At 42.6% G+C, this 21,852-nt stretch overlaps 2 protein-coding genes across 3 annotated transcripts in view; one reads left to right on the plus strand and one right to left on the minus strand.

Annotated features, from left to right (window-relative positions):
• Positions 1–21,852, minus strand: part of ttll11 (tubulin tyrosine ligase-like family, member 11) — a 62,382-nt gene that overhangs the window by 21,613 nt on the left and 18,917 nt on the right. The window lies entirely within an intron of this gene.
• Positions 11,601–19,730, plus strand: LOC133141738 (sulfotransferase 1C1-like). The gene is made up of 7 exons (XM_061262417.1): positions 11,601–11,862; positions 16,492–16,620; positions 17,032–17,129; positions 17,239–17,365; positions 18,630–18,724; positions 18,856–19,030; positions 19,357–19,730. The coding sequence occupies exons 1-7, from the start codon at positions 11,682–11,684 to the stop codon at positions 19,467–19,469; spliced, it is 918 nt and encodes a 305-aa protein (XP_061118401.1). The 5' UTR covers positions 11,601–11,681; the 3' UTR covers positions 19,470–19,730.

The following is a 21,852-nucleotide window of genomic DNA, read 5'->3' on the forward strand; positions in this document are numbered from 1 at the left end:
CAATTTTTCTGCTTCATTAATTTTAATTTTGGAGATCATTACCGAAAACGCAAACAGCATTTTGCCACAGAAATGGTCTCATCTGCTTCCTAGTTCACAGTGATCTGATGAAGACATCAGAGATGTTGGCATGAATTTTATGCAGTGTCTCTTAATGGTAGTTTGTGTTTGACAGGCAAACCCCAAACAAACACGACTCTGGAGAATCCTGCACACAAAGAAAATGACATGATTAATTAATTCTCATTTTCTTCCTATATCACTCAACCCAAGAAGAGCGGAGATGATTGCATTTTTGCGGCACATCAAATCTAATCGCCAAATTAACAAGCATGAGGAGCAGACATACATAATTATCCGTTTCCCCCTCCAGTCATTGCGCTCAGTTACACTATCTGCAACGTTGACAGAAAATATTCCAGAAAATATAGGACGACATAAACACTAAACTTTTCTTATATTATTTTTAAAAAAAACTTAGTTCTATGAAGTGTTGTAGGCACAATAGGACTACAAGCCCTTGCATTCCACAGAAATCAACTACAACACACATAACGTAGGACAGTCGCCCGACTACGACTTCCTGTTGTACTGTACATCAATACTGTGCTAAGGATGGGCGTGGTTAGCATTATGTTTATAAAAGGATGAAATATTCGCTAATCTTCCTCTTCTTGGTAAATGGTTGGTTTATAGAGCGCCTTTATCCAAAGCGCTGTACAATCGATGCTTCTCATTCACCCATTCATACACACACTCACTCAGCCTGAACAGCAACCCACGAGGCTAGAGACCTGCGTTTTGGAACAGGAAGGACGAGTACATTCCCCCTTTTTCACACCACAACTCCTCCGGATTTCGCCCTGGAAACCAGAAGGTATCCGACGAGGAAATCGAACAGAGGGACTCAAGTAAGGCCGTAACCCTGGGCATATAGACAGCTTAAACTCAAGCGTAACTCCTGTGACCGAATGAGCATAACTGTTTTAAGGCTCAATGTGCTGTCTTTTGGTTGGTTGCAAGCCATCTGCCACGCTGCGTTAATTTAATATACATCACACATAGACAGGGTCTTGCATGTGGACTATTTTAAGTACTAGCCGGCCATAGCATGGCGTTACTGATCACGACACACACTGATAACCGTAAGGTTATCCTCGATCTGTTTGGCAACTTTGTGGGCCATAGTTTCCCTCACTAGCTCCAGCTAGTTTCAAACCTCCCTCCATTGTAGCTTCTCTGTTATCCTAGAACACAGGTCCGTGGTGCACAGGCGCGCCTGTATCACCGCACACATTCAGGAGAACATACAACCTTCCCACAAGCCCAATGCTAACATGCATACGCATGCGCACACACACACACACACACAGATACGCACTCACACCCGCGCAATTTGTTGTACATCACTGTATGAACTGTGCTTTGCCCTGTTCGGTACTTTGTGTATAATAAACCGTATTATATTTTCCTTGGTTGTTCGTATTAATATTGCTCCTGTATTGAATGAAGTCAGCCTCAGCTAATTTAAAGAACTCCCAAAATGCCTTCACGTTCTTAGCTGAATCATTTATATTAGTTCCGTATCAACTGAATGTGTAGTATTTTGATTTAGTTAAGATTAACTATAAATGCGTAATTTTAACAATAATTAATTGAAATAGCCAATTTATAGTTATTAGAAAATATTTCACGAGACTGATATTTTACCTTACACCACTATTTGTAGAAGGATGGTATAACCATATATTACATTACATTACATTACATTACATTATTGGCATTTGGCAGACGCTCTTATCCAGAGCGACGTACAACAAAGTGCATACCCATAACCAGGGATAAGTTCGCTGAAAGACCCTAGAGGTAAGTACAATTTCAACTGCTACCTGTACAACAAAGATAAGGACAAGGGCCATTTTTTTTTTTTTTTTTTTTTTGAACAAACAAACAAACAAACAAACAAACAGAGCAAAAGTCACCAAAGTTAACTATCCAAACACTGCTTACCTAGCCAACTAAAAATACCGATACACAAAGCAAGTCACAGAGACAACAATTAAGGTTCACAGGGAGGTAGGGTGGGATGGGGAGAGGTGCTGCTTGAAGAGGTGCGTCTTCAGCTTGCGCTTGAAGGTGGGGAGAGATTCTATAGTTCTGACCTCAACGGGGAGTTCGTTCCACCACCGTGGAGCCAGAACAGACAGTAGTCGTGAGCGTGAGGTGGAGGTTCTGAGAGGGGGAGGTGCCAAGCGGCCTGTGGAGGCTGAACGAAGAGGTCTGGCAGGGGTGTAGGGTCTGATGATTTTTTGCAGATAAGCTGGGGAAGACCCTTTAACTGCTTGGAAGGCTAGCACCAATGTTTTGAATTTGATGCGAGCCATGACAGGCAGCCAGTGGAGGGAAGTAAGCAGGGGGGTGACGTGTGAGTATTTGGGAAGGTTGAAGACCAGACGAGCTGCTGCATTCTGGATGAGTTGGAGGGGTCTGATGGCGGACGCTGGGAGGCCAGCCAAGAGAGAATTGCAGTAGTCCAGGCGGGACAGAACCATCGCTTGGACCAGGAGCTGGGTCGAGTAGGGGGTGAGAAAGGGGCGGATTCTCCGTATGTTGTAGAGGAAGAACCTGCAAGACCGGGTCACCGCCGCAATGTTCTCGGAAAGGGACAGTCTGCTGTCCATCACCACGCCGAGGTTCCTTGCACTGGGTGACGGCGTGAGTGTGGTATCCCCGAGAGAAATGGAGAGATCCAGATGGGGAGAGGTATTAGCAGGGATGAATATCATTTCAGTTTTACCTGGGTTGAGCTTTAGATGGTGGTTGTCCATCCAGCTCTGGATGTCCCTCAGGCAAGCAGAGATACGGGCTGAAACCTGCGTATCAGACGGCGGGAACGAGACGAAGAGTTGGGTATCGTCCGCATAGCAGTGGTAGGATAGCCCATGTGCAGTGATCACAGGGCCATGGGAGCGAGTGTAGAGAGAAAAAAGAAGTGGGCCAAGGACTGAGCCCTGGGGAACCCCTGTGGCGAGGGGCCGAGGTGTCGATACCGAACCAGCCCAGGCAACCTGGAAGGAGCGACCAGAGAGGTAGGACTCAATCCAGTCCAGGGCTGTGCCACAGATGCCCGTTGCTGACAGGAGGATGGAGTGATCCACAGTGTCGAAGGCAGCAGAGAGATCTAGAAGAATGAGGATAGAGGAGAGGGAGGCTGCTCGTGCGGCATGAAGTGACTCACTGACGGAGAGGAGCGCAGTCTCTGTCGAGTGGCCCGATCTGAAGCCAGACTGATGGGGGTCTAGCAGGTTGTTGTTAGAAAAGAAGGAAGAAAGTTGAGTAGAAGCGGCTCGTTCTATAGTTTTAGAAAGGAAAGGAAGAAGAGATACTGGGCGGTAGTTCTGGATGATGGAGGGATCCAGGGTAGGCTTTTTTAGCAGCGGAGTGATGTGGGCCCTCTTGGAGGATGCCGGAAAACAGCCGGAAGACAGGGAGGAGTTGACAAGGGAGGTGACAAATGGGAGAATGTCAGGTGTGATAGTTTGGAGAAGAGAAGAGGGGATAGGGTCAAGGGCACAGGTTGTAGGGCGGTGGCAGAGCAGGAGTTGAGAAACATCAGAGTCCGTAAGGGGGGAGAAAGTGGAAAAGGAAGGGATGGGCCTAGAGGGGGGGAGGGGCACAGTGAGGGGGGCGGTGGTTGTAAAGGATCTGCGGATGAATGTGACCTTCTCATCGAAGAAATCAGCAAAGTCATCAGCAGCGAAGGAGGACTGAGGAGGAGGCGGCGGTGCGTTGAGGAGAGAGGAGAAAATGGAGAAAAGTTTCCGGGGGTTAGAAGCAGAGTTCTGAATTTGCGTTTGATAGTATTTTGCTTTGGCGGCAGTGACATCGGAAGAGAATGCCGCCAGGAGAGACTGGTAAGTCATGAGGTCGGAAGCGTCTCTGGATTTCCCCCACTTCCTCTCCGCTGCGCGGAGGCTGGCCCTGGAGGTACGGAGGGTGTCAGATATCCAAGGACTGGGAGGGGATGTGCGAGGTGGTTTTGAGACAGGGGGACAGAGAGAGTCAAAGGCGGAGGAGAGAGATGAAAGGAGGGTGGCAGATGCAGAGTCAGCGGGGAGTTTGGAGAAGGATTCGAGAGGGGGGAGTGAGGCGGTGACGGTGCTGGCAAAGGAAGAGGGTGAGAGGGAGCGGAGGTTACGGCGGGCTGAGGAAGTGTGGGTGGGAGGAGGGGGAGGAGGATGGGGAGGAAGAGGGAGGGAGAATGAGATGAAGTGGTGATCAGATGTATGCAGAGGGGTAACCGTGAAATCGGAGCATGAGCAGTTCCTTACAAAGACAAGGTCTAGGACATTGCCCGCCTTGTGGGTTGGAGGAGAGTGTTGCAGGAGAGTGTTGCAGGGAGAGGCCGAAGGAGTGGATTAGCGGTAGGAAGGCAGCAGACTGGGAGGCTTCTAGGTGGATGTTGAAGTCTCCAAGGAGAATCAGTGGGGTGCCATCCTCAGGGAAGGAGCTGAGAAGGGTGTCTAGCTCATCAAGGAAGTTTCCCAGGGGCCCTGGAGGACGGTAGATAACTGCAATGAAAAGGTTAGTAGGGTAGGATACTGCAACAGAATGGAATTCAAAAGTGGATATGGACAGGTCAGAGAGGGGGAGAACAGAAAATTTCCACGAGGGGGAAATTAAAAGACCAGTACCACCGCCACGGCCGGAAGGCCGGGGAGTGTGCGAGAAGGAGAAGGAGGATGAGAGGGCAGCGGGAGTGGCGGTGTTGTCAGGTGTGATCCAGGTCTCAGTTAGGGCAAGGAATTGTAGGGACTGGAGGGAGGCATACGCAGGGATGAAGTCAGCCTTCCGAGTGGCAGACTGGCAGTTCCATAGTCCCCCTGTGACAGCAAAGTCCTCACAGGGGGTCAGCGGGGGATAGCTGAGGTTTGAGGGGTTCCGACGCCGTGGAGGCCCACGTCGCAGGGGGGGTCTTCGAGGGAGAGAGCAGACTGGGATGGGGTGAAACATAACATCACAAACTGGGACGGCGTCGCTCTGACACGCCTATTTAAATGGCCTACAATTGCTCACAAGCAATACCAAATACCATATATCTCACATAATTGGCACCAAACGTGAGGATTATTAAGATTAAAACACTAAAACTGTTATTTCTCATCAGTGAAGTGGTCTGTAAGTCGAGTCGTTATTGATTATTTTTTTGTTAATCAATCCTGGTAGCTATGAAAGAAAGAATGGCACACATTTAAATGTACATCAGACACATTTTCTCTACAGCACTTCAGACCATTATGCTCTCAGACTCAATATAAATGCAAGGTACCCACCTAATGCCAGCACTATGATTATTGCTTTGGAAATCAGTTCTGAATTTGGCAAGTTGTCTGTAAGAAATACTCATTTTAAATGAAAATACTTGTTAATATGCCAGACACTGCATTCTGCTTCCTCTCTGACCATCTGCAGAAGAATGTCTATTTTAAAGGGATTACTTTCAAACTCTGCAGAGTCCAATCCAAATTGCCTCTGAGCATTCTCACACAACAACTCGCTTCAGGAAAACCACTACTTATTTCTATTAGTTCCCCTAAATTGACAGTTGCGGTTTAAAGGTTAGTTCACCATTAATATTAATGTTTTTCATCCATATTCTTACCTCAAGTGCTTCTGAGTCTTTTGAGCCGACACTGACAGCCACTTGCAGTTAACAGTGACTAGTAGGAAATGACAAATGAACAGCACCCCTTCCAGGGCCTGACATTGCCGTTTGTCCCCAGGCAACCAGGTGTTTCCTCAGAGCTCTGGACCAGTAATCTTTTAGTGCCCTGCTTTGGGAAAAAAATCCAACATATCCTTTTTTTTTTACTGTGAAATGATATGACTGTGAGCTTCTGGAAATGCCTTTTCTTCTTTGGGAAAATTCTTACAACACAACCCTGCTATTAAAACCTAGTGATGTGTGAATGGGCAAGTAGTTCCCTTTGGAAAAATGCACTGGCCCTGATGACCAGTGGAATGGTTAAATGGTAAATGGTTGGCATTTATATAGCGCCTTTATCCAAAGCGCTGTACAATTGATGCTTCTCATTCACCCATTCATACACAAACACACACACCGACGGCGATTGGCTGCCATGCAAGGCGCCGACCAGCTCGTCAGGAGCATTTGGGGGTTAGGTGTCTTGCTCAGGGACACTTGGACACAGCCCGGGCGGGGGATCGAACCGGCAACCCTGCGACTGCCAGATGACTGCTCTTACTGCCTGAGCCATGTCGCCCCTAGTGGAGTGTCAACCCCAGATTTTAAGATAATAAATGTTATCTACCTGTAAATGCTGTAAAGGAAATTGTTTTTGTTCATATGCAGTGCCGTGAAAAAGTATTTGCCCTTCCTGATTTCCTCTATTATTGCTAAGATCACACTGAATGGTTTCAAAAATTTTCCTAAGAAAAGTAAGAAATGCAGCACAATAACATTGCTCTAATGGGTTTCTCACATAGCTTACATGGGGACTGTTATGACAATCGCTGCCATATGAAGACTGGGCAGGGTTTGTGTGATGGATTTGATGTCTAGATTAGGGTTTTCTGAGAAAATTGCTTTGAATGAAATCACTCTACTGTCTAATCTTCACTCTGAGCAAGTAACATATCAAACTGGAGCCATTAGGGGCTCTCAGGAAAGCTGGTTAGAAAGAACATGACTACTATAAAAATCTGAAGACACTGAACACTTGCTAATCTCTGCCAGTAACTGCTTCAAAGGACTGGTGGGCAGAGAAGGATCTATCTAGAATCTATCTGCACAACTGCAGAGACGCAAAATATGAATTGATTCTGATGTCCTATTTTTTTATGGTATAATAAGGTATTGAACTGATGTTTCCTGAAGGTCAAGTCAATTTTTCTGCTTCATTTATTTTAATTTTGGAGATCATTACCGAAAAACGCAAACAGCATTTTGCCACAGAAATGGTCTCATCTGCTTCCTAGTTCACAGTGATCTGATGAAGACATCAGAGATGTTGGCATGAATTTTATGCAGTGTCTCTTAATGGTAGTTTGTGTTTGACAGCCAAACCCCCAACAAACACGACACGACACAATTTCTTAAATCCAACATATCCTTTTTTGACTGTGAAATGATATGACGATGAGCTTCCGGAAATGCCTTTTCTTCTTTGGGAAAATTCTTACCCCACAACCCTGCTGTTTTCTGAATGGGCAAGTAGTTTCCTTTGGAAAAACGCACTGGCCCAAATGACCAGCGGAGTGTCAACCCCTGCCTTCCATGTCTTATCTATGTAACTTGTAAGATTTTAAGATTATAAATGTTATCTACCTGTAAATGCTGTAAAGGAAATTGTTTTTGTTCATGTGCAGTGCCGTGAAAAAGTATTGGCCCCCTTCCTGATTTCCTCTACTATTGCTAATATTATTTGTCACACTGAATGGTTTCAGAGCTTTAGACAAAGTTTACCTGAGTAAACACAAAACACATTTCTTTTAATTATTAATTTAACAATTATTGATAAAGAATTATTGAATGATGTACATCCGTTGATAAAAGAGTCGAGAAAAGGTATCAAAAAGAGGACAGACCATATAGAAAAGAAGACAGCAACCTTTGATAAATCGGGAAACCTGTTTTATTAGAATGATGGCCAAAAAAATCCAAGGCTGGCCATTACAAAGCCTAGCTATTACAAAGCATCCCATCTGGTGCTATTTTGCTCATCATCTGACAAGATCTGAGAAACAGGTTTCAAACACAAACAAATGCATTTTTCGCCATTGTGCAGCGTCCAATTGTATTGCAAGGCTGCTCTCATGGCAGCAAACTTTGGAGATGGCAGACAATGCTCTCCTCTAAAGTGAATTCTACCAGCTGCTACCGTCAAGTCTGGTGCCCAGAAGCATGCCATCGGTGCCCACAAACTGCAGATGTTCAATTACCCAGAGGTGAGTGCTGAGACACAGAAACCTACCTGCAGAACAACACAACGCGACAGCCAGTTAAGAAATGCCATAGCATGGTTTCCACAGTCCACACACTGCTTACATGGAAAACATCCACGTGTGTGAATTCTTGTTTCAGTTAATCAATAAAGTACATTCACAGAAGTGTGAAAATTTGGAAAATATAAAACTTCGATCACTAGGCAGTAAGAGGAGTTTCAAACTCCAGCTCTTCTGGATCTGACTCCCTGTGCTCATGAAGAGAGAGTCCAAGGTGGGATTTGAATCCCTGCCTCTCTTTTGAATTTGAGGGTTACGTTATCAGGAAGCATCGTCGCCGTAGCCTCCTACGAGCCTTCATAGAGAACTTGCCCAGCAAACCCTGCTATACTCATAAAAAGATCAAAAAAATATCTTTAGCAATTCAAAATCACAGAAAAAACCTTGAGAACTCACCACCTATTAATGCAATGACCTATTAATGTCATTTCCAGACACGGGCACGATTACAGAGATATCCACTGTCCAGCAGGCAAACGTGTATAAGAGAGTCCCACACATACCAAGACATTACCACCACTATTTTTATCTAAAAAAATCTGAAAAAAAAAATACTGAACTAGCAGAAATAGATTATTTTAGCTTCCATTCCTGATGTAGGAACAGAAATAAGAAATGCCTAATAGTGACCACTATAAAATAAATATTAAGCCTTATATGTACAGTACGGTGCAAAAGCTTTAGACAGGTGTGAAAAAATGCGGCATCAATTCTTCTAGGTATACTAGCCACAGTTCTTCTGTGGATTTAGGCAGCCTCAAATGCTTCTGTCTCTTCATTTAATCCCAGACAGACTCGAAGATGTTGAGATCAGGGCTCTGTGGGGGCCATACCATCACTTCCAGGACTCCTTGTTCTTCTTTACACTGAAGATAGTTCTTAATGATATTGGCTGTATCTTTGGGGTCGTTGTCCAGCAGCACAATAAATTTGGGGCCAATCCGATGCCTCCCTGATGGTATTGCATGATGGATAAGTATCTGTCTGTACTTCTCACCATTGAGGAGACCATTAATTCTGACCAAATCCCCAACTCCATTTGCAGAAATGCAGCCCCAAACTTGCAAGGAACCTCCACCGTGCTTCACTGTTGCCTGCAGACACTCATTCTTGTACCGCTCTCCAGCCCTTTGGCAAACAAACTGCCTTCTGCTACAGCCAAATATTTCACATTTTGACTCATTAGTCCAGAGAACCTGCTGCCATTTTTCTGCACCCCAGTTCCTGTGTTTTCATACATAGTTGAGTCGCTTGGCCTTGTTTCCATGTCGGAGGTATGGCTTTTTGGCCGCAATTCTTCCATGAAGACCATTGCTAACCAGACTTCTCTGCAGAGTAAATGGGTGTACCAGGGTCGCACTGGTTTCTGCAAATTCTGAGCTGATGGCACTGCTGGAGATCTTCCGATTACGAAAGGAAGTAAGCATGATGTGCCTGCTGATTTGAAGGCAAAGGGTGGTCACACCCAATATTGATTTGATTTAGATTTTTCTTCTGTTCACTCACTTTGCATTTTGTTAATTGATAAAAATAAACTACTAACATTTCTATTTTTGAAAGCATTCTTACTTTACAGCATTTTTTCACACCTGCCTAAAGCTTTCGCACAGTACTGTATAAAACATATCTGAAAGGAGACCAGGCGAACCTGGTTCAGCCGGGCCCAGATGTATCTAATGGGGAGTATGTGTGTCAGAAACTATGTGAGTCGGCCCATGCCTGTCAGCGCAGAAGTGGAACTGAACCTTCTGCCACTTTTTTATTAATAATAAAAAATTGTAAAAATGGTAAATGGTTGGCATTTATATAGCGCCTTTATCCAAAACGCTGTACAATTGATGCTTCTCATTCACCCATTCATACACACACTCGCACACTCACACACCAACGGCGATTGGCTGCCATGCAAGGCACCGACCAGCTTGTCAGAAGCATTTGGGGGTTAGGTGTCTTGCTCAGGGACACTTCGACACAGCCCGGGTGGGGGATTGAACCGGCAACCCTCTGACTGCCAGACGACTGCTCTTACTGCCTGAGCCATGTCGCCTCAGGCAGTACTAACATTATATTTGTGTTTAATATAACTCATTTTAGGCTACATTTACTTCCCTCATTAAGGCATTTCCATCTCAGAATGTTAGGAAATGTGTTTTCTTGCTTTAACTGGTTGGCATTTATATAGCGCCTTTATTCAAAGAGCTGTACAATCGATGTTTATCATTCAACCATTCCACTCACACACCAATGGCAAATTGCCTGCTATGCAAGGCACCAATCAACTTGTCACAATTATTTGGGAGTTAAGTGTCTTGCTCAGGGACACATCCAGGGCGGGATCGAACTGGCAACCCTCCAATTGCCGACGACTGCTCTTACCACCTTTGCCAATGTTGCTTTAAGAGCACTGCATTGTGCTCTGGTTGTAATGGGGCACATAGCTTTGAGATTGCCGTGACAGAGAACAGATTGTCTTAGTCTACATATAGTTTTTACTGTATTTTAATGCATTCTATTAGCTATGTTTGCAATACCGTCTAAACAAACAAACAAGCTGCCAAAACCATCTGCTTCACAGAATCAACACAGTCTCGTCACTCTCTTAAGGTAGCAGAATGAATGTCATGACATTTTATTGGCGGAGTTACTTCAGAATTTGGCCGGGTATCACCGTGTCCTGAACCTTGAGTTTTAAGAACTCAGTTGACACTTCCCTGAAGACGTTTGCAGAGGTACGGGCCGTGGCAAACGCTGATGCCACTTGCAGTACGCCCGACAGGGCTGATATACAGGGGTGGCCTGTAGCGTAGTGGTTAAGGTAAATGACTGGGACACACAAGGTCGATGGTTCTAATCCCGGTGTAGCCACAATAAGATCCGCATTGCATTGCTCCAGGGGAGGATTGTCTCCTGCTTAGTCTAATCAACTGTACGTCGCTCTGGATAAAAGCGTCTGCCAAATCCCGATAATGTAATGTAATGTAATGTAATACAGTATGTTACCCCCACCTGGATCTGTGCTACAACAGTGTCACAGACCTCACTGAACACCTCCCAGCCTGCTTCCTCTCAACCCCATCTTCGCACACCCACTCCTCCCTAGACGCTTCTACCTCCATTTTGCATAATAGTGGGAAATTATCACTCCCCACAGTTAAAACCTCTCAAGGCTCCCATACACACCCACAAGCTATAGTAGATACTAAGGTAAGTTCCAACACTGATGATGTCCCTGAGACTATATTAAACAGTGTACCCCGCCCATTATTCAAGCAACACAACACGATTTATATTAGTGGACCCACTACCACACTACCCCATTGGGTATTACAGGAATTTTCACAGACAATTACCTTATTACCCCTCAAGGCGATCAAGGGACAGGTCCAAACACAGGTTATAAAAATTCTGAACGGTTTCCAACCACACCTCTCTTTTACAGCCATATCCCTATATGACCCATTCTTCCAAGTGCCTGAACAGGTGAGATTGGGAGGTTTGTATAGCCCCTCCCATTAGACACAAGCATCCCCTGAGTTGCCAGCCCAAACTAGCTCCACAGGCTTCGCACCATTAATTATAATCAAGAAGAACACAGACAGAACCCTTCTAAAGAATACTATTTCTCGTGTCTCTTTTCAGTGACTTCAAGATTAGCAATGGAAAAAACACTGACATACAGCCAGGCTATTGAGCTAGCAGGAAAGTCACACATTCGCCCTCCTTTGAAGAACGTGAGAGGAGTCCCACTGAAGGAGCCCATCGCCAAAAACTTTGAGTCTGTCTGGGATTTCTGCCCCGACCCTACTGACATCCTCATCGCGACTTATCCCAAAGCAGGTAAGCAATCGGATGAGGCACAGGAGCACACTTAGGGGAGAGCAGGGTAGTTGTCACATTGGTAAGATTCAACTTGAACAGTTCATTTGTTCAGGTTGTCATACTGTTCTGTTTACATGTGGTCAAAATCACATAGAGGTGAGGCTAGTTTTCTTATCTTTCACCTTCAAAAAATGACACTTTGTACTGAATAGAGGAGAGAATAAAAACGTCTTTGGATACTTTAGCTGCAGTCATACGTTGAGCTGACATTGAGACATAGCTCCAATTAGCACCCATCAGTTTGGGACATGAAACCTTTTCCCCACTGTAAGTTGACCCATAGAACAATGTGTAGTTTGTTTCAGGTGTTTCCACAAGGCACAAGTGAAGATGTTGTTGTGAAACTCGTGAATAGGATCACCAACCTATTTCTGGGTAGCTAAAACACCATAGAATTGACTGCTTGCTAGCTTTACGGCTTAGAGTAGCTCCACTTATAGCAAAATACATAAATAAAAAACTTGGGTACTACAGTTAATTCACAAGGTGAGTGCACAATGTTACCACAGCACCGTACTCTTTCTAACCTACAAATTGCATTACATTACATTACATTACATTACAAGGCATTTAGCAGACGCTCTTATCCAGAGCGACGTACAACGAAGTGCAGATCAAACACAAGTACAAGTGCAAAGAGGACCTGAGAGGACAGTACAGTTCCGAGTCCTAGTGTAACCATACAGATATAATCGGAACCCTTGAGGAATACATCAACTTCCAATACCACAGTTGGCAGCTAGAATACCCCGAGTACAACAATACAATAGCTAATAGAAAAAACAACAATATCTATACAACTATATAAGTGCCATTATAGTCTATGGCATATATAAGGCCAATCATGGTGGTGAGTTAGGGAGGGAAAGGTGTAGCCTGAAGAGATGAGTCTTCAGTCTGCGCTTGAAAGAGGTCAGAGACTCTGCAGTTCTGACATCCACCAGGAGGTCATTCCACCACTGTGGGACCAGGACAGACGTCGTGAGCATGACTCCTGCTTCGAGCAAAAGCATAGGCTACCTACGCTGTCTCAGTGTAAGTGGATCCTATAGTACCCAACTACTGAGAGGACCGAGCAAAAGCATAGCCTACGCTGTCTCAGTGTCAGTGGATCCTATAGTACCCAACTACTGAGAGGACCGAGCAAAAGCATAGCCTACGCTGTCTCAGTGTCAGTGGATCCTATAGTGCCCAACTACTGAGAGGACCGAGCAAAGTCATGCATACATGAGTAAAAGGTTGTAGTCTCCGTATTTTTATTTGGCTGTACATAAAATAATATTCAGGTGCGCTCTCTACATGTCTATTCTTATACACATCAACAACTTCTGTTCTTTGTACATTTAATTTGTTATACTTTTAATAAGGGCTGTAATATTCTTTGTCTCACTTTAATAGGTCCTTGGTTTACTCTGATGTAGGCTAATGTTTCATGTTAATTGGAAGTGTTTCAATTTTGAATTAAATCAATTAGATACATTTAGTGTATTCAGAAATTTAAAAAATATACAATACAAAATAATATTCCTGTAACAATATGTTACTGTTAACCTAGGTCTAATGAATTTGTCTAAACAAATGAGCTGACTCATAAATTATTAAGACAGGCCCTGGACAACCTTGCCTGTGGGAAGTCCATATGGTTAGTGAACTTTGCCAGCAACATCAGCTGTCCCTCTGGCAGTCTGGTAGTGTTCTTTCTTAGCACTGACTGAACTGATGAGTAGAGTCCCATAACCAATAGCGCTGGCGTTGTCTATTTCTATCTACCTACATATATTTTTCTTTTAATATTGCTGTTACGTTGTCTTGTGTCACTATTATATATATATATATATATATATATATATATATATATATATATATATATATACAGTCAGGTCCATAAATATTGGGACATCGACACAATTCTCCTCTTTTTGGCTGTATACACCATCACAATGGATTTGAAATGAAACGATCAAGATATGCTTTAACTGAAGACTTTCAGCTTTAATTTGAGGATATTTACATCCAAATCAGGTGAACGGTGTAGGAATTACAACAGTTTCTATATGTGCCTCCCACTTTTTAAGGGACCAAAAGTAATGGGACAATTGGCTGCTCAGCTGTTCCATGGCCAGGTGTGTGTTATTCCCTCATTATCTCATTTACAAGGAGCAGATAAAAGGTCTAGAGTTCATTTGAAGTGTGCTATTTGCATTTGGAATCTGTTGCTGTCAACTCTCAATATGAGATCCAAAGAGCTGTCACTATCAGTGAAGCAAGCCATCATTAGGCTGGAAAAACAAAACAAACCCATCAGAGAGATGTGGCCAAATCAACTGTTTGGAACATTCTTAAAACGAAAGAACGCACCGGTGAGCTCAGCAACACCAAAAGACCCGGAAGACCACGGAAAACAACTGTGGTGGATGACAGAAGAATTCTTTCCCTGGTGAAGAAAAACCCCTTCACAACAGTTGGCCAGATCAAGAACACTCTCCAGGAGGTAGGTGTATGTGTGTCAAAGTCAACAATCAAGAGAAGACTTCACCAGAGTGAATACAGAGGGTTCACCACAAGATGTAAACCATTGGTGAGCCTCAAAAACAGGAAGACCAGATTACAGTTTGCCAAACAACATCTAAAAAAGCCTTTACAGTTCTGGAACAACATCCTATGGACAGATGAGACAAAGATCAACTTGTACCAGAATGATGGGAAGAGAAGAGTATGGAGAAGGAAAGGAACAGCTCCAAAACATACCACCTCATCAGTGAAGCATGGTGGTGGTAGTGTCATGGTGTGGGCATGTATGGCTGCCAATGGAACTGGTTCCCTTGTATTTATTGATGATGTGACTGCTGACAAAAGCAGCAGGATGAATTCTGAAGTGTTTCGGGCAATATTATCTGCTCATATTCAGCCAAATGCTTCAGAACTCATTGGACGGCGCTTCACAGTGCAGATGGACAATGACCCGAAGCATAATGCGAAAGCAACCAAAGAGTTTTTTAAGGTAAAGAAGTGGAATGTTATGCAATGGCCAAGTCAATCACCTGACCTGAATCCGATTGAACATGCATTTCACTTGCTGAAGACAAAACTGAAGGGAAAATGCCCCAAGAACAAGCAGGAACTGAAGACAGTTGCAGTAGAGGCCTGGCAGAGCATCAGCAGGGATGAAATCCAGCGTCTGGTGATGTCTATGCGTTCCAGACTTCAGGCTGTAATTGACTGCAAAGGATTTGCAACCAAGTATTAAAAAGTGAAAGTTTGATTTATGATTGTTAGTTTGTCCCATTACTTTTGGTCCCTTAAAAAGTGGGAGGCACATATACAAACTGTTGTAATTCCTACACCGTTCCTGATTTGGATGTAAATACCCTCAAATTAAAGCTGACGTTAAAGCACATCTTGTTTGTTTCATTTCAAATCCATTGGGGTGGTATATAGAGCCAAAAAGATGAGAATTGTGTCGATGTCCCAATATTTATGGACCTGACTGTATATGTATATATATATGTATGTATATATAGTGACACAAGACAATGTAACAGCAATATATATATATATATATATATATATATATATATATATATAAGCCTTCATATAGCTGACTAATGTTTCATTTGTTGCAATTATTTCACAACACTTTGTAACTAATTATGCAACTATGCACATAATAATAATGATAATAATAATGATGATAATAATAATAATAATAACATTCCTCCCCGTCTTATTCATGCAAGCTTGCATGGATGGCAGGAAGGTCTTCCAGAACAGAGCTATACCGCCAAACAAGATGTGACAACAGTGGTCCTGACTGAAATGTGTTTAAGACGCAGCATAGCATTGTGTTTCATGGAGAAATTAACCTTCCCAAATAAATATTGGAAGATTGTCTCACTGTGCCGTACTGTAACTAAAGGTTTTATGTGGTAATAAAACAAGCATGGATTTGTTCACAGAATGTTTATTAAACATGCCAGAAATTTCTTAGACTAGATTTAGCACAAATTCTCGCTCTCTGCATTTCAAGGCACTTAAGTGCTTCATATTATATACCGCTCGTATTAATTAAATCTTCCAGGATGATTTGCTATCCTTACAAGTGGGTTACCACTATGATACTATTTCATACTTGTCCTGCATACTAAGTTTGAATGCTAGTGTAGCTAAATGAGTGATCTACTTGTATGAAAACTACACTAACCTGGTAATATTCATTTAAATGGTAAACGGCTGGCATTTATATAGCACCTTTATCCAAAGCACTGTATAACCGATGCTTCTCATTCACCCATTCATACACGCACTCACACACCAACGGCGATTGGCTGCCATGCAAGGCACCAACCAGCTCATCAGGAGCATTTAGGGGTTAGGCGTCTTGCTCAGGGACATCGAACTAGCAACCTGCCAGACAACTGCTCTTACCTCCTGACACAATATCCTTTAAATTAATACCACCAATTCTGTGGTTTATACGCAGTTCTCTAATGTTATTTTTGTAATTTCATATATTATTTATGTTCTGAAGAAGGACGTGCTGTTTCTGCCTTTCTTTCCCATCATTTTACATGTTTTTATTTTATGTAGGAACCACCTGGACCCAGGAAATAGTAGACCTGTTACTTCACAATGGAGACACAGAGGCATGCAAGAGGAGCTCCATAGTTGTCAGGAGTCCATTCCTTGAGATATCCAACCCCTCGCCGATTCCTTCTGGTATTTATCTCCTTGATATATACTGTGTGTGTGTGTGTGCACGGGTGTGTGCGTGTGAAATTCAGCTTGTGGTTACTGTGTGACCATCCTGTGACAGTCTGTGACACAGTGGGATGGTCACTGCATCACATGGGATGTGTACAACACAAACTTGGCCTACAACCTTTTATTCAATTCCAGAGCCCAACTATAAGACTCAGCAAATAACAACATAAACAACAACCAATATTCTCCCATTAAACAGTCTAAAAGGGAGAAAGACCAGCAAATTAGTCCCAGCTGCCACCCTACTTGACACTCCTAAGGCGCTAAAATGACAACACCTGAAACACAGGGGCAGTCTCTTTGCTCCTCTACCCCCCTTACTGTTGCCACTCAAAATCCTTACATTCAACCTGCCCTCTCTCTTAGGACTAGACCTCCTTTGCAAAATGAGTCCACCGAGGATAATCAAGACACATTTGCCCATCCAGCTTGTCCCTGAGGGATTCTGGGAAAATAAATGCAAGGTAAGGCAAATACTGACTTTACTCATGGTCCGGGCATGATAAGTGTCCTGTTGGTTTTTTAAAAACTTTCCTGCACCCTGATCCATACTCCCACATCTATGCTACCCAGGTGATCTATGTGGCCCGCAATGCCAAGGACAGCTTAGTAAGCTACTACCATTTTGACAGGATGAATGTGACCCAGTGTGAACCAGGGTCCTGGGAAAACTACATCCAAAAGTTCATGAAGGGAGAGTGTAAGTGGGTTTTTTTTTTTTTTCTGAAAGCAGCTGCCAGTACTGTATGATGCCGGTGAGATTCACAATGAGGTTGATGGGTGTGAGAAAGCAGGAAAATACCTACCACATAAAATGATGCCGGATAGATGTAGATGCATGGGGAGTAGTTACAGGGCGCTTATGTAGCCGTATGAAGCAAACATGATGTTTTTACATTATGGCATCATAAATAGCATTCATCACTCCCATTTATTTAGAGAAATGGGATGTCATAGACAACTTTCTCCCGGCAGCTACCTATCTACTTACATTAACGTTTTTCAGTCACTAACTTTACCAATGTATCCTGTATTCAACTATTCTGATAACCACATATTTTTCTTTTGCAGAAGCCTTTCAGTATGTCAACTGTCTGACAAATCATCATGTTTAAATTTCAAGAAATTTCATTCATTATCCAATGAATAAATCCAATCCTTTTGTTATGGGGGGAGGGGGCTTGCAGTGCCCCCAATAAAGGGCTAAATCTTTAGGGGTCATCAAGCCCCAGGTTTCTTCTTAAAGGTGAAAAATTAAAATGTATGGCATACTCCTTATCAACAAGATGTTTACTGGCCAGGCCTAGAAGGCACCACATTTCATTTTGTAGTTTTGGTGGCAGGAAATGTCCTTGCTTTCCTGGAAATAAATCTATTCATGTTCACATTAATATATACCCACTGAAAACTATATTCACCAACAAAGACAGACAGGAGTAAAATAAGGTTTCTCTTCTGTCGCCACCTAGAGAACTGCAATTAACATTGCAACAAATACAAAGGTACAGTGAGAACCATAAGTATTTGGACAGTGCTACAAATGATGTTCTTTTGGTTCTGTACTCCAGCACATTGGATGTGAAATGAAACAATGAATATGAGGTTAAAGCGTACACTGCCACCTTTAATTTGAGGGTATTTACATCCATATTGGCTGATCCATCTTGGAATTACATCATAGTATGTTGTAACTGGACAGTTGGCCTCTCAGCTGCTTCTAATTAGTCAGGTGTATTCAATCACTTCCTTGGTACATGTATATGAAAGCTTTCACTATCTAGCCTTCTAGGCTTTTCAATAGCTATTGAAGTCTGTTATTGGTGTCAACGAGAGGACCAGACCTGTGCCAAAGTCAAACAAGCCATTATGAAAATACATTAATAAAAAACTAAAAACAAACATAGGCTTACCGAAACAAACTATTTAGAACATCATTAATGTTGCTCTCTTCCTCCTATTCACAGTGAGCTGGGGCTCCTGGTATGACCATGTTAACGGTTATTGGAGAGAGAGAGAGAATAGGAACATACTCTATTTATTTTACGAAGATATGAAAGAGGTGAGTTCTGTATCGAACCCGCTCTCATACATATCCACATGACATTATTTTAGCATGTAGTCTTTCTGAATCAAAATTAGTTGTCTCAGTCCTGTTGTCAGGATCCCCATATATTTTGATTATTCCTCCAGAATCTCCAACGGGAAGTGGAACGCATCAAGCAGCACCTGGATCTGTCGGTCACTGATGATGTCATAGCGCACATTGCGGAGAAGACGTCTTTTGAGGTCATGAAGGAGAACCCCATGGTCAACTACACCTTTAGGCCTTTCTTAGACCAATCAATCTCTCCTTTCATGAGAAAAGGTTTGTCTCTTTCGTGAGAAGGTTGACATGCATCAGCTTTTATCACAAGTTGCATGGCTGTGTCTGATATGTAAGGTGAAATAAGAACTATCATCCAATTTTATTATGAAGTAAATTCATAATTATCAAGGTACAATCAGTCTTCTGTTATTTGGGAGGAGGTTTATGTCATTTTTGGAGAGATCATCACACCAGATAATGATAAAGGAATGGCTGTGAAGTTTGCTGCTATTGTTTGTTGGGAGTACTATATAAACAAGTGTGTGTGTGTGTGTGTGTGTGTGTGTGTGTGTGTTCTGGGTTAACCGAATCTCTCTCTCTTGCAGGGGAGGTTGGTGATTGGGTCAATCATTTCTCTGCCTCTCAGCTGGAGATTTTTGATGAACATTATGAGCAACAAATGAAAATGTCAAACATTCCCTTTCGGACAAACTTGTAAATAAAGTGCTGTGGTAGACTGTACAATACAATTCAGGACAGTCTAGAGTGACTAGAGTCACTTCAGCTCATGCCAAAATATGAACAAAGAGGATGAGATCTACCAAATGAGAACAACCAAATTACCTGATAAAAGTGGAGACAATGTCATGTATGTAATACATTTTTTAAAGTTTTAAGTAATGTACTGTAAACAGTACTTGTAATTTAAGTACAAGCAATCAATAAAATATTATAATCATAAGGCTGGTTCATGTCCAGGTTGGTCAAGCTCTGCCTTCAAGATGTTCCTTAAAATAGCAACTCTTAGGTTTTCAAAGTGCTTCACATTGAAGGGGGAAGCCTCATTTCAACCACATCCAATGTAAGGATGAAACTCAGCAGCCATTTCACACTATTATGGTGACCACAAATCAGTTGCAATAGAAAGGCAAGGATCCTATCCAAGTACTGCCTTAACCCAGCTAGCCATTGACTATATACCGCACCCCAGTTGCTATTTACGCCATGGGAAAATCTTTGCAGTTCATTCTGTTTGATTGCAAACATAGTAGTGGACAGTATAAGCCTTCCAACAGGGTATGATATGTGCGTGTAATTAGAACAGCTACTGGGGGCTTTGTGTAACCCCCAGACCAGAATGTTTTCTGTTCCCCCACTATAACTTTAGATAATAATGTACAAGTTCTCTGGTTATTGGAAGCTTTGACCACCGGGCGGTAGCACTGTTGTCTCACAACAAGAAGGTCCTGGGTTTGAGCCCTGTACGGGACTTTCTGTGTGGAGTTTCTATGTTCTCCCCGTGTCTGCACGGGTTTCCTCTGGGTACTCCCACAGTCCAAAGACATGCATGTTGGGGACTACAGATTAAAATGAGCTCATTAGCTAACTCTGGCACATTTGCATTGATGTGTAAACTGAAAATGTAGATTCATATGCACTGTCCCTGGTAAATAAAAATAAAAATTATTTTGCTGACTCACAAGGCTAAAGCAAATTCTATCCATGCTAACATGGATTTGGGGGAGTGCGTCAGAAGCAGACGAAGTACGAACTCAAGGATAAAGTGAACACAACGAAGATGCAACATTTTTTTATAATAAAACATAATAAACAACAGATAATAATATAGGGTATGTTTAAACATATGGGAAAACTAGATACTTTTATTTAGATACACTTAGGCTCATGTTTCCATTTTTCTTTTATTAAGTAACCTATTTTTCAGAAAACCACAGGCACCTCTAACAATTGTTATACATAAAATCAAACATAGTAAAATTGGCAATGCAATTTTACTTAATTTAGTGAAACTCAGTTTTAAAGGAACTAGGTCATTCTATCACTTCCTGTTTCACTAGACTAGAGCATAAAAATTAAAAGCCAAATGATTTGTCAGTTCAGAAGAGACGGACGGCAATTGACCATCGTAGGTGTGGTAATGGGTTAAAGAACACAAAAGACATCTGCTCCACAATGCGTGCGAAACCACCATCAGTGACTGACAGATCCAAGTGATGCGTTCCCCTTCCGGCTGAAGATTCTGGAGGAATGATAACATTATACGGGCGTGCAGACAACAGGACTGAGACAACCCACTCAGAACTCAGATTTACATGCTAAAATGACGGGTTTGGTATGCATGGGATTGGGTGCAGTCCAAACTCACCTCTTTCATATCTTCATTAAATAAACAGAGCACATTCCCTTTCTCTCGCTCTTCCCAATAACCCTTAACATGGTCCTACCAGGAGCCCCCGCCCACTGTGAATAGAAGGAGGAGAGCAACATGGATTTATTTATTTATTTTCTAGAGATTAAATATCAGTTGAAGGTGTGCTGAGTGGCAAATCTTCTCAAGACTTGCTTGCGCCTCACACACTATATTAGCTTTAATGTGTTGAATGATAATACAGCAGTCAGAGACAGACAGAGTTTTATAGCTGCTTTCTTTACAACGGCCTGTTTTTTGGCAAAGTGATTATTAGTTCATTACCCTTGACATATAGAGGCGGTACCTTGAGAAGGTAAGGGTTTGGTCCAGATCCTCTATTTTATGTTTTTTTCCATTTCTTTAATTGCCTAGTGCATAGAGAGCAGATGACCGGAAAATATAATCTTACAAACTAAAGAATAATGAAAATGACTGATAATTAATTGACCCTGAACGACATTAATAAGAAATACAAAAGAAGGCTATGCTGTGTGTGTGCGTGCGTGCAAAGTAAGACTCATTCTGTAGCCTATTTAACTCCTGGACATGGTTGATTGGTTTCGTAGCCTATCTTTGAGAATGATAAGATAGGTTTATAGATCAATAGTTTAATCTCAATGTTAGCTTGTCTAGGTAACATGAGTGATAGCAAACCTGGCATAAAGGTTTA

The sequence above is a fragment of the Conger conger genome, chromosome 12 (assembly GCF_963514075.1).
Source record: "Conger conger chromosome 12, fConCon1.1, whole genome shotgun sequence".
Taxonomy (NCBI): Eukaryota; Metazoa; Chordata; class Actinopteri; order Anguilliformes; family Congridae; genus Conger; species Conger conger.